The sequence below is a fragment of the Acanthochromis polyacanthus genome, chromosome 13 (genome assembly GCF_021347895.1).
Source record: "Acanthochromis polyacanthus isolate Apoly-LR-REF ecotype Palm Island chromosome 13, KAUST_Apoly_ChrSc, whole genome shotgun sequence".
Classification (NCBI taxonomy): Eukaryota; Metazoa; Chordata; class Actinopteri; family Pomacentridae; genus Acanthochromis; species Acanthochromis polyacanthus.
In genome coordinates this window covers 39,120,152-39,133,640 of record NC_067125.1, presented here as the reverse complement: position 1 = coordinate 39,133,640, position 13,489 = coordinate 39,120,152, and the positions used below count along the sequence as shown (strand labels likewise).

Sequence of the window (13,489 nt, the reverse complement as noted above, 5' to 3'; positions counted from 1 at the left end):
TCCCAGGAGTTATTTTAAACACCAGAAGCAACGTATCATTGTAATCTCTTGTCCATCATTTCACGGTCCACTTCCCTATCATTATAATAACTTCAGACCCAGTTTCAAAGGAGCAGGTATGCCACACTCGCTCTCTTGAAAGCGCTTTAGCTCTCTGAGATGCCGTTCTGTCAAAAACAGGGCACCACATGTGAATATGGCTTTGCATTTTTATGTCCGGATGAAGCCACGAGGGCACTTATTGTCTCTCATCACAGACAACCTCTGGCGATTAGCTGCTGTACGTACGTCATCACTGTGTGTCTGCAGCACGAGTTTGTGTGTGAGACATGGATGTGGGTGTTATGAGGGATAATGGAAGGGGAAAAACACTCCCAGATGCATGTGATGCAATTATACCCTTGATTATCTGATTGGGTAATCTACAGGCAGGCTGGAGGCGTCCAAGACAAACACACTGCCGGCAGACTGTTGACCGAGCATAAACCACAAGAAAGGACACACACACGTACACACACACCTGTGTTTGAGCATGTGCTCATCAGTGCAAACATCATCGTAAACACCGACCAGAGAGGCTGTGATGAAAGCAGCACGGACCCACATTCATCAAATAACGTTTCTATCTTTTGAATAGACAGTGCAGAATATAGAGACTACATGTAAGGCAGAGGGGAATCTGTGAATTATGGGAGAAACTCAGCAGCTGATTGTGTTGCCAGCTCCAAGAAACATACAGTACTAACATATGAGGCTGAGTGCCAACAGTACGTGTTGTATGTAAAGAGAAATCGCTTGACTAACTTAGTGATCAAATCCACAATGACACTTGAACTGAATCGGAATCAAGGTCTCACTTTATGAGGACACATGAGGGAGAATCACCAAAGACAGGTTTTGTGTAGAAGTGTGTGTTTGTTTATGTGCAGCATGTCCACGTGTCTCCATGCAGTGCTTGTTAAACACACATAATTAAGCAGAGTGCACTCCAAAGAAAGGCTTTTTTTTTTTTTTTTTTGCCATGTAAGCATTTGAAGCTGTATGTACAAATGAAGTCAGAAATTAGAGGTTAATGCAAAATTACTAACACCGCAGGTTTACAAGGCACATTGTCTTTAAGAAATCTTCAAAATTCCACCTACAATCAGAAGATTTTGAACTTTCCAACGGCCTTTGAACCACTCATCTGTGACCTGCAGCTCAGTGGGGAAAACCTGACCAAAAGTAAGCTTAGAATCATGGTGTTTCATTAAAATCACTATATGTCTAAATTAAAGCATTTCCAAAGAATGAACTGTTTACTCAAACCAGATTCTTTGAAAATCGAGAAATTCTTCAAACACACAACCACAAGCACAACCAGGGAACTGCTGGTGATTTGGCTGCTATCAACAGTCACATGACAAAAAGATCAGCAAGTTTGGGGTTGAACTGCAAGCTGTGTTTGCACAGAGAAATACGAGGCAAGTATGGAAACAAATTAACATTAGTTAAATATCCATAGTATGTAGAGTCGCCATTTACCAGTATTAGTTACACTTGTAGGCAATTGAGAAATAGTGTACATGTTCATTCCAAGATTTTTATGATGCATGTCTATTCATGGTTATGCTGTTTCCATAGAAGTGTAAGACTTTATATTGTAATGAAAAATGAGCCTAGAGTGAGTAAAAAAGTGGCAGCAGGAAAAAAAAACACAGAAACTATATTGGATTTTAGTATTGGTTTTAGTGTGTTCACGCACAGTTATTAAAAATTCAAGGAATAAAGACTCTATTCAATAAATAATGTTACTGGTCATGATGAAAATTTTGACAGCTGGATTTTCATAACTCCAGAATTATTGTTGTCTTCTGTCTTGTGAGCATTTGGGTCTCATTTCGGGTTTGAGATGGTTTCGGTCCTATATGTTGAAACTTAATTCTCAAGAGGCCTGAAGTTTACAGAAACAGCAGCATCATGTTGCTTAAACTTCCCTAAATAAGGTGGGAGCTCTGAAGTTGTGAATAAATAATCTCACTTATCTATGCAGAGTCACAGGGGTTCGGAGTAACTGTCATCCCAAAATGCAAGATAATAATGACCAAAGGCAAAATTTTTAATTAGTTCTACGTTCAAATGAGGATTCAAATGGTGTCACTGTGCAAGATGATTGAATAAGTAATGCCCTCTCCTCCAAGATCAACGAGCATTGCTTTAGAAGCACGAGGCTGCTATTGTGTTATCTTTTTATTATTAACAAATCCCATTAAAAGGCCAAAAACAAAGAATGAATACTAACAAGTATGCAGCTTAAACAGCCGCTTCCATAAATTACTGTTGTATGGATGGCACATATGGAGTCACAGGAGTGCCAAATCAAAATATAAATAAATAAATAAATGTGGAAATATAAAGAGAAATAAATAAATAAATGTGAAAATATAAAGAGAAATAAATAAATACATACATAAATAAAAAGGAAAAATTTGTCTTTGCTTTTACCTTTTCTGTTTTTCCCTTTTATTTATTTATTTATTTATTTCTCTTTATATTTCCACATTTATTTATTTACTTATTCATTTCTCTTTATATTTCCACGTTTATTTATTTATTTATTTATATTTTGATTTGGCACTCCTGTGACTCCATAGGCACATTCCTTCCTTATGATTACAAAAACCAGCTCAGTTTATTCTGGAAAAACATAAACAGAATTTTTTTTCTCAGTACAATAATTCTGTGCCTGGTTGACACAGTGCCTAAACTCAGACATGCTGCTTAGTGTTTACAGTACTTTCAAAGTTTATGTTCTTGCTTATTAAAGCTGCCTTGCACTTACATTTGTCAAGAAATTGCTAGTCTGCATCTAGCTACAACAGTCAAGAAGAGTCTGATTTTCAGGAGCCACAGTGCCTTATTAGCTACAATAGAAGAAAAATACATGAAACACACATGATCTGGGAGTAAAATTCACTGTCAGTGTTCGTCACAATGAAGAAAAAGGAAACCAAGTGTAAGAGAGTTGCTCAGTGATGTGTTTTTAATACTTTGTGGAAACACTTGTGGAACAGATGTCTGTATCAGGCTGAAAATCTGGGTTTCCAACTTTCTTCAAATACTTATCTGTAGGAATTTAGCCAAATCTAAGCTTAAAATAGTCATATTTCATCAAAATCACTTAATTCTATATGCCTCATTTCAAGATTTGCTCAAAACAAAGTGTCTGCTCAAACCAGATTTTGGTAAAAAAAACAAAAAAAACAACATTTAGCACTCTGCTGCACAACCAGGAAACAAATAGTGACTTAGCTATAATTAACAGTAATGTGGCAAAGGATCAGGGATTTTTTGGCAGAAAGTGGCTAAACCGTAAGTTTTCTTACACAGAGTAGACTGATGTTTAGAAGTAATGTGAGTAGCAAAAAATCTACACTGTGTAGTCACCATTTTTGACTCTTGTGACTCCTGTGGGAAATGCTGATTTTGAGTTTTTATGCAAAATAAACAAAACAAATTTCATTTTCTCATTTGGTATGATTTATGGCATGATAACCGTGTCTCATTGTAGAAGACGCATTTCTGAGTTCTCTACTTGTAGCCATGGTTGTGTTGTTTCCATAGAGGTGCAGGACTTTATTGCTGTGAAAACTGAGGCCAAAGTGAGAATAAATGTGACAGCAGCGGCACACACTCAGAAATGGCTTGGGATTCATTTTTTTAAATGCAATAAAAGTAGCAACAGTCTCTAAGTTAGGTAGCTGAGTCAGTCATAAAACCATTCAGTTCTCAGGTATGTCACTAGGTGTAAAATTCATCTGTCAGCTGATCACAACTGCGAAAGAAACACAAATGCCAACCATTCCTGCATAAATAGAGTTTAAAATCATACCCCTTAACCTCTGACTGATTCCAAAGTTTCCACTCTGCCTGTGCTTGATGTTGACACAGCAAAGGCAAAGACAGAGAACTTTTAATTATCCTGTGAGTCTTGCACTTTTGATTTTCTGAAAATTTGGACAAATTTCATTAAGGTAAAGCAGTCACCAAAAAAAACAATCTGTTAATAACTCTCCTGCTGACAGTCTGTTGCAGGGTGAGAGTGTTTACTGTCGTGCACGAGAAAAGCAGGAACCATACAGACGGACGTATGGACAGAGTCCTGCCCAGGCCATCCACCCTCCTCCCTCTCACCTCTCACCGAGCATATTTTGGAGCTAAAACACACCATTGAATGGAGTAACAAGGCAATCCTTGTCCAAGGCCACCAAACCTCATCTGGACAGCCAGCAGGGAAGCCACTGTATGTGTGTGTGTGTGTGTGTGTGTGAATGTGCAAGCACGTGTACAGTATACAGAAGTGGCCGAGCTAAGTTAAAATTATTTGCTGTTGCCTTTCAGCAGCAGGCAGTAGAGGCTACTCTCTCACACACATTTATTTTTTTCCTCTTTCCCCTGTCCTCTCTCTGTGGGAGCACATGGCATTGAGCCATATTCACATTACATGGAGACAAACACAAAAACACTCTCGTATGCAATATCTGTCGGGCAAAACCACAAGCGAGCGACGCAAACTTGCCTCGACAGTGAGTCCATGTGAGAGAACAGAAGTGGAGAGGTTGAACGCGGGGACCAGATAGTTGTCCTTTTACCATCAATGCTTGGTCTGTGTTTGGCAGCAGACCTCCTCTCACTCCCCCCTTTTTTCTCCTCAGCCTCCCCAACAAATCTTTCAACACTCGCTTCCCGATCCTCTCCCTCCTTCTCTCTCGCATAGTTGCTTCTGCATTCGGTCGCCTCGAGCTAGTTTGTCCCCCCTTCCTCGAGCTTTCATTGACACACACACTGATAAAAACACACTTCTGGCTGTCTGGCTGCTGCTTGAGGCAGATGCAGACCTGTTAATAAAAATAAGTTCTATATTGTATCTACAACATTACAGTTACATGCATTTTTGAAGCAAGTCCTTACTCACTGTAGTAGGGCTAAATGGTATTTTTTAATAGGCAAGAAAAACTCATTTTGCATAGTTTAGCTTAAACATGCATGAATATATAGTGGTGATATGAATAAACATATCTCCATTTCCACTTGTTCAGGCTTTTACACAGATGTATGACTGAATACACACACAAGCAAGTTACGCTGCTGTATTTTTGGTTGTGTGATGTGTACAAGAACCAGAACAGAATAACTGCATGTTGTTTGTCTGAGAATTACACTCATTGCCCGATTTTACAAAAACAAAGGCGGCTGTTTTTATTTTTCGATCTATTTTCATTATTGCTCTGCTATCAGCAAGAGGAAAACACAGAAAGCCACTTAAAGATGACAGTGGGGTAAAGCAACAGCATATAGAATCTTACAGAACTTAATTACACAGTGCACAGTAATACACCTAATTCTGCGGTTTGTGTGCTGAGGGAAGTGGAAATTTGCAAGAAATGAGACTATACATCTCGCAACTGTTCTGTTCATTTTAAACCTAAAACTTGTGTTTTTGCCACAATAAACTGTTCATGGTCTGACTTCTTGGTGTTGCTTTCTGCAGACAGAAAATTCTTGTTATGGAGGTAGTTAGCTATTTCCATGACTGGTGACGCACTGAGCATCCTCTGTATCTAGAGCATCCTTTTAACATTGTCTGCATGTTTAACGTCTGCAAGAAATAATTAATAAGAGATAAGATATGAATTATTACTGAAATTGTTAAATTAAATTAACTGAAAAAATGTGCTAAAAACTGAAGTTTCTGTCCAATCACAGACCTGCAACTAATGTTTGCTTTTTTTAAGCCATGACCTTTTCATAGTGTCTCTCTTGTCTAACTCAGTCACTGTTCATGTTCCCTAATAGTAATGTTTACCGCACTGCAGTCACATCATGCATTTGCAATGCACAATTTTTGAAGGAAAGAAAATGCTGTTATTTAACATAATCTCTGTCACTGAAAAATCCTGCAACATCAGCGTTATTTTTCTGGGAAATGCTCAAAGTTGAAACCTTTCAGTGTAAGAGATATAAACAACATTCTTCATCACCGTAAATAAGATAAATTAAGCCTGGATGCCATTTGAAGTCAGATCGCTCTGGCGACTGGAGAAGGTTGTGTGTCTCCCTGGAAATGTATGTGCGTCAGTGAGAGAATGTGGGCCTTCCCTCAAATAGATTTCAGAGCACATGTTTCTGCTTTAAAATCTGCCTCCCTCCATCCTTTCCCCTCCTGTTTGACACAGATACTGTATATGGTGATGAGATGATGAATATACTATGCAGCACAGAACAGCCTTATGCATGCTATAATATTGGGAAGCTTATCATAAGTTTGCCATATTTTGAAATATTGGAACAGTGTAACAGGGAGGGAGAGGAAAAACTGCATGGTAAAACATCAAAACATAAAACACTTTGAAATGTCGTTCCTTTTTTTAGACAATCTATTTATGGCTGTCGTTATCTTGTATACAGCAAGCGCTTTTTCAATTGCATGTGACCCAAAAACCACTATTACCCAAAATCCCCATCCCACTGAGACCCTGGCAAAAAGACAAACAACTTCTGTCAAAACACAAGGCCTCAGCATGGAGCTCATCCAGAAGGATCACAATGGACTAAAATTCGAGTCAAAATCCTCGAATATTAAGACTCTAAACTGCATCATGTTGAGTGTGGCAACCTCTCATTACAGTCATACTGGGTTTTACATAGCTGTGCATAAGCAAAAACAATAAATCCCATTCACCTTTGAGAAAAATACAGAAATAAAGCCATGGCGCTGAGCCAATGCTATTTCCCAGCTTGCAGTTCAGCAGAGTGCCTGTCTTGCCTTTGGCTTGGCAGCCTGCACCAGCCTGCTTCATAAATACTGCACAAGCAACGCTTGATGAAAACCCCCACTTCTCTCAGGTACAACTGCACTCTGGAGAGCTTCATTATCTACAGTATGGATAAACTGTACCTACAAACTGTGCACATTTGTGTCAGAGAGAGAAAGATACAAAGGAGGAGAACAGAAGATAACAGAATCTCGGGAACTGATGAGACTTTTGTTTAAATGTCTTAAAGTATCTGTTTGAAAACTTCATATAAAATGTGAATGTGTTTGAGTGTTGATGCAAACTTGCTATTAAATCAGATTGACAACAAACAGTGACAGAAAGAAGCACCAAGAGATGTAAAATGTGTTCAGAAAATATCTAATAATTAGAGCTTCTTCCTCTTTTAATCTCAGGGTCATGATCCTACGTGTTTCCTTTGATGTACTGGCTGAGACTGTAACCAAATTCAGTCCTTTGCACTCATTCATTCCTCCTTCATGATGTTGCAGCTTACTTTATAGTGAGTTATACATTTCATACATGAATGAATCATCATCATTTTGCCACACTGTCACTGACAGGCAGTGCAGGGATGCATAGCTGTCATTTACACTCATCAAAACATTGAGAAAATTGCATCAGTTTTAAATGATGTGTTTTCCTTATTATGCGAAACTTCAAGAGCAATATACAGAGAATAAACTTTAAATTTAGAATTTTTTACACTCAAATACAGTGAAGGAAAGTAGATCTGGTAGTTAGAGTAGCCAATGGGGAACCATTTCAGAATTACACTATTGAATATTGCTGATATTTTCGCTGCACAGTCTGATATCTCTATTTCAGTAAGGCCACAGAAGATACTTGTTTTTGTCTGGGTGACATAAATTCATTAAATTGTTTGAACAAATCAGGATACTGCAAAAAAAAGAAGCAGTTTTACCATCATGATAACAATGTATGCATAGCATACTGCCTAAGAGGTAGAGCTAATCCAGAATCTGGTAAAACTATTTACAGCTTTTGCATCCAACTGTGAGCTATAAGTTCTGAATATCAAATGCACAAAACTGAACAGCAGACAGAGTTAAAGACAAGCCGGTCACATCTGTAGGAAGATGAAGACCCTGACATGGTGAAAACAGCTACATGTAAACCAAACCTCCACCAAACTTCCATTTTTCAAGTGAACTCAAAATGGAATCATCCACTATCAGCACATTTCGTGACGTACTATTGTGTAATATACTATACCACCATCGAATGTGTATCTTGTAAGCTCTACATTTTGAAATTCAAAGCTGCAGTTCAAACAATAGTGTGGAAAAATTGCATATTTTGATCATTTAAAAAAAAAAAAAAGGCTACAGTAAAGTCCAATTGTTTGTGTTTCTCCCTCTGTCTGTGTCCCGCATCAATCTTCATGTTCCTCTCACTTGTCCTACAGATTACACAGCGACGATCGGCTACACGGAGACACGTGATCCTCAACATCTGGTCAGCTGAGAGTTTTTCTTTTTTTTTTTTTAAGTATCAGAATTCAATTTGTCATCATTCCTGCTGCAAACACAGCAAGGCAGATTGGGTAATGGAGCTGTTCTAATAGTACAGATAGTCCACTAACGCACTGTTCCCTGGATACCAATTAGCAATGAACAACCGAGCATCAACAATCAGACAGCTGATGTGGGAACAGCTCGGGCTTCCAGATGAGAGCGAAACTTGTGGGATCTCTGATTCCATTTCATTCTAAAGTTGCTCAATATTGTTTGATCAAGATCCAGAAGAACAATCTCACCAAGATCAACGATACAAACAACTAGATGAAAACTTGTTACACTACAGAAATCTGGTTTCCAATATGAATCTAAAAACACCACATCTGATATAAAAGCTGAACTCCAAGGTGTTGATTTTACTGACTTTTTTTTTTTTTTACTTCCTCATAATTACTTGTTTGCATCGTTTCTGTATTTCTCTCACTAAGAGCATTTTTAGCTGTGCTCATCACTAAATAGCCTTGGTTAATGTAATCTGTGGTCATTAGAGTCCCGCTGGTGTGTGGTGGGAAACTTAATAAAGTTGCAGACAAAAAATGTATGTGGAAATCAGCTGAAACTGATCTACCGCTTCAAACACAGACAATCAAGTGGCTACAAAGTGTGTGCAGGCAGTGAAGGTGTCCAACATCCCCCCAAGTGCAGCAGTGAATCTACCGTTTGCCTTGAACCAGAACCAGAAATCCAACTTTTTAAATACTTCTATTTGGATTGTCTCTCTGAACAACATTTCCTTTGCCTTTTCTAGTCTCAAAATCTCCTAATGAGATCAGGGTAAAGTTGAGGGAAAAGACCAGCGTAATGAGGATAATTCTGCTTCTGTAGATGATCTAGACATGGGGGAGCGTGACACAAGCTCACCCACTCAGGATGATCCTGAATCCCTGCTGCACATACATGTGCATGGATCCCGTTTTCTGTGTACAAAGAGATGATGAAATTATTACTCCCACATTACATTGGTTCTCTCTCAGTTTGTCACTAGAGGGCATGAGAACAAATGAGGGCAAACACTGCAGGAGGGCAGGTAGCTTCACTTCTTACAACAGGGAGTAAAACACATCCATCACGTGTAAAAACTATTGGAATATGGCATGTTTTGCTTAAATGACACATCAATGGAATATGTTACTGTCAGTTGTGTAAAAATTCTTTAGAATGTAGCTGAAAATTCAAAAATAGGATGGTGCTCCTTCCTTTCTTAGTTTCATATTATTCAATTTATACACTTTGTGTTATTGAAAAAGCAATTTTGTCAGTTTTTTTTTTTTTTTTTACCAAACCCACATTCACCATGAAACTATGTCTTACTGCTTTTCAGTTATTACAAAAATGAAGTCCAAAGAAAAATTGACTAATTCTTTAGGATATAGCACATCAGAAATAGTAGTATTTCCTACAAAAGTGGGAAATAAAAGTGTTTTCATTTCCCCCTTTTTTAGGGAATACGAAACTTTTTGTCTTCTTGTCAGTACTGATATTCATAATTTCAAAGTAGTCCTGGTAAAAAAAAAACAAAAAAAACTTGATATTAAAATTAAACTAAAAATTCTGGTATTCACAAAAGAACCACAGCGTGAACAGTACAGGAGGTTACAGAATATGACTAAAGTGTTGCATGCATGCCAGAAATAAACATTTCTTTTAATAAAATATGTCCAGAAGCTAACAAACAAGCTCGAAGCTAGTTTACTGAACCAGCATTGAGAGTAAACCACATTCACCTCATACACGGATTTTTGGTCTCATCTATCTTATCATCAGAGGGCACAGTGTAAAGATCTCAGCCCTCCTCTTCATCTATCTCTAACACTGGGAGTTTCCTTAAAAAAATAGAAAGTACAAGGACAAGGCTCTATGAGTCATGCCACAGAGAGAATTTGGTTTCATTTTAATGAACACATCAGAGCCAGAAAGGAGAGATACGCAGCGTAGAGAAGACTCTCCACAGCTTTCCTTCTCCTGTTATTTATACTGCCATCATGATAACATGCAAGACAAGGGGCTCCAGAATGTGTAAAGTCTGGCACCACACTACTGGCTGGCCACCAGGATAAGCAGAGGCTTTCAAAATATTTAGATGTGACTTCACACCTATGAATACGCGCACGCACACACGCAAACACACACACACACACACTCAGAGACGCACAGTAAGTTGGCGTGATAAATGCACCATCCATTTGCTTATCGGCAGCACAAACGCACAGCTCAGAGATGATGACCGAATTAACAGCAGTGTCAGAGGAAAGGTAAACAGAAATGTGATAGGAGAGAATACTGATGCGTAAAACCCTCCAAAAACACCAGACTGCCGCTCAGGGTGAGATGCTATTGATGTGGGCCCGTGGAGCAAACAAGCCCTCATTATCACAATAATAATCCTTGTTATTGCAACTGTTGTTCCGCTCGGCCCCACACTGAAGGCGACGTGCGTAAAGCTTTCAGAGATGCCATCAGAGCGAGAGGACAGTAAAAAGCATTACAGGTCTGCAGCAGCTAAAAGGTCATGAGCGAAGCAGCGACAAAGCAGCTCTGGTTCTGGTGTCTAAAGTTGGACATGTCCTACCTGGTCCCGCGGAATGCAAGGCAGCGAAGTCCTGCGGTGGGACTTGCTGTTGCTCTGACTGTGAGCCATCATTTCCGAGGCCACTGTGGAGCTGGACCTCCGTCTCCTTTTGAAGACAGGGATGTCCTCCTCCTTCGCCCCGGTCACAGAGCCACAGCACCCCGTCCCGCTGGTCCCTGAGGCCGGCAAGAGCCGGTCAGCATACCTCGCAAGCAAAACCCCCAGCAGCCCCAGCAGGTAGGCCAGGTAGGGTCTCCAACTGGCCCGGACCCTGCTCAGAGAGACGAGGGAGACGGCCCGGATGAGGCTAATGAAGACGAGGATGGACACTCCCTGACCCAGCCGGACGACCAGCAGAGCCCCGCTGCCCAGGCAGCCGAGGACTACCAGGGTTGCGGGGAAGGACAACAGCTGCTCCTCGGCGCCGCGCAGGAGGGACTGCGCCGCAGCTTCGCCCAAATGGCACACCGCTAAGAGGAACACGGCGGTACGGACGAGCACCCCGCAGCGAATCAGATAGAGCCCGACCCAGAAGAAGGCACATACGAGTGTGAAAACAGGAGAGACGCAATAACACGCAGTCAAAAGCAGCTCCACAGCGCAGCCCGCCGCTAAATGAAGAGGAGAGCCGCTGCTATTTCCGTTGCTGCTGCTGCTGCCTGCATCCCAGTCGACCAATCTGAGCAGCAGAGCGAGAATAACGGAGATGGAGGCAACGCAGACCGCAGACGACACTCTTCGGCAAGTCCATGTCACGGCGAGTCTCAGCCACGACTGGCTCCGTGCGTCCTGGTACAACGGGGTGACACATGTCTTCACGTAGCCGTTGCGCTCCAACGCTGCCCGGGGATATTTTTCATGAGCGCTTCTTGATGAACCTCTGTCGCCGTCTGCCTCCAAGGCCATCGTTATCAGTCAAGCGGAAGGCTGCGCTGACCGTCCGGGAGAATAATAGATTTTTTAGCCTCTTTGTGAGTGTCTCAGTCTACATGTTCCACCAACATATTCCCATGATAGTGCATGTTGCCTTGTGCGCGGCTCTCAGGAGAGAAACACTGGTCAGGGATGTCTACCTCCCCCAAAAAACAAAAACAAACTAAGTTTGCATATCATTTCTAAGCTGCTAAAGTGTGGCCTGCGCAACTTTTCTTTGTAGTTTTGTGGTTCAGAACTTCCCCATTACATTTGGCTGACTATTGAGTTGCCCCTGGTAGTCAACCAGTGAACCAAAAAAAGCAACCCCTGGCGTTTCACACATCTAGGCCACTGCTTTAACTCCCCGGCATAGTCTCTCTCTCACCCTCTCTCACTGTGTCTCTCCCCTCCCACTAGACACTATCCCTTTTTTGTGCCGCTCCGGTGACTCCTCCGTCACGTTTCAGCTCTCTTCCCCCTCCGTGTTTCTGTTCACTCTGCAGGCTGCGGTCTGCCCTGGATGTGACTCAGTTCGCAATGGATGGATGCCATGTTTATATGAAGATTTCCTGGCTTGTTCTGGAAGATGGAGGAGCCCATTATGAGAATTAACTACAGTAATCCTGTAATGCATTTTGAAAGCACAGTGCACTTTAAATATGACAGGAGACCAAAAATGGATATCACACTGGCACCACTCAGCTTTAAACAATATCATTTATCACTCAAAGGTCACTCAGAGCTCACATATCAAAGACGCATTACTATGTAGAGACCTGTGCTGGCAGGACGCTAGATTTCACTTTCCTTTACCCCTGTGATATGAGATTACTGCCCAAGTCATTTTCGTGGATATTTCATACAACGAAAAGCACAGTCCAAAAAAAGACTAGAATTTATTTATTTATATTATTAGAGACTATATTTTGCTCTGGGAGTAATCATCTTGCTACCCATGTTTTTTTCCAGGATTAAAATTCTAAATCACATCATCCGCTGCCTCCTTTGTGACAGACTGGAGCAGGACAAAGTTAGCAGCCTTCACCTGTTCGCCCTACATTTTATGAGAGGATTTAAAAAGGGCGCACTGCAATCACATAAAACTATTCCAAATCTGTCATCTCTATCTGTAGCATTATTAATTCATCCAAGTGAAATAAACTCTAGCTTTAAAACCAAAAAAAGCATTACAAATGCTGTAATATCTGTGATTCGCTGAAAACAAGTCAGAAACATCTGTCCAATAAATCAGACGGAGCTTGTTTTTAATATAATTCCAACCGAAATGTATGAGGTCTCTTCTTTCTCCCCTTCATTAAGTAATTTGTGTTATGATGTAATGTAGGAACAGTGTTTCCACTTACAGTGGTGTTACACAACATGGATCAGTGCAGTCAGTCAAGTGCAATCAGGGCATAAATCTTATGTTTTAGTCATTCCATCACAACGGACAGTGGACATTTGCCAGTAAAGATTGTTCACTGGTATTCAAGCTGGTTTAGCTGTCAGAGGAAGGACAGTTTACACAAGAGGCCAATAGTTCAGATTTGGCCTTTCTTTACTCAATTTCACATTTTATTACAATCCCAAGTGGCAAACAACTTGACAAACACAGGCCAGATTTGACTGGTTCAAGGATGCTGCCACGT

The 13,489-nt window shown here is 40.6% G+C and overlaps 1 protein-coding gene across 2 annotated transcripts in view; it reads right to left on the bottom strand.

Annotated features, from left to right (window-relative positions):
* LOC110959280 (cGMP-inhibited 3',5'-cyclic phosphodiesterase 3A-like) overlaps window positions 1–12,118 on the bottom strand; it is a 59,610-nt gene extending 47,492 nt beyond the window's left edge. For both annotated transcript variants that reach the window (XM_022206093.2, XM_051957796.1), the window contains exon 1: window positions 10,926–12,118. In XM_022206093.2, coding sequence (XP_022061785.2) covers window positions 10,926–11,831 — 906 coding nt within the window. In that variant the 5' untranslated portion in view covers window positions 11,832–12,118. The remainder of the gene's footprint in view (window positions 1–10,925) is intronic.
* Window positions 12,119–13,489: the final 1,371 nt, after the last annotated feature.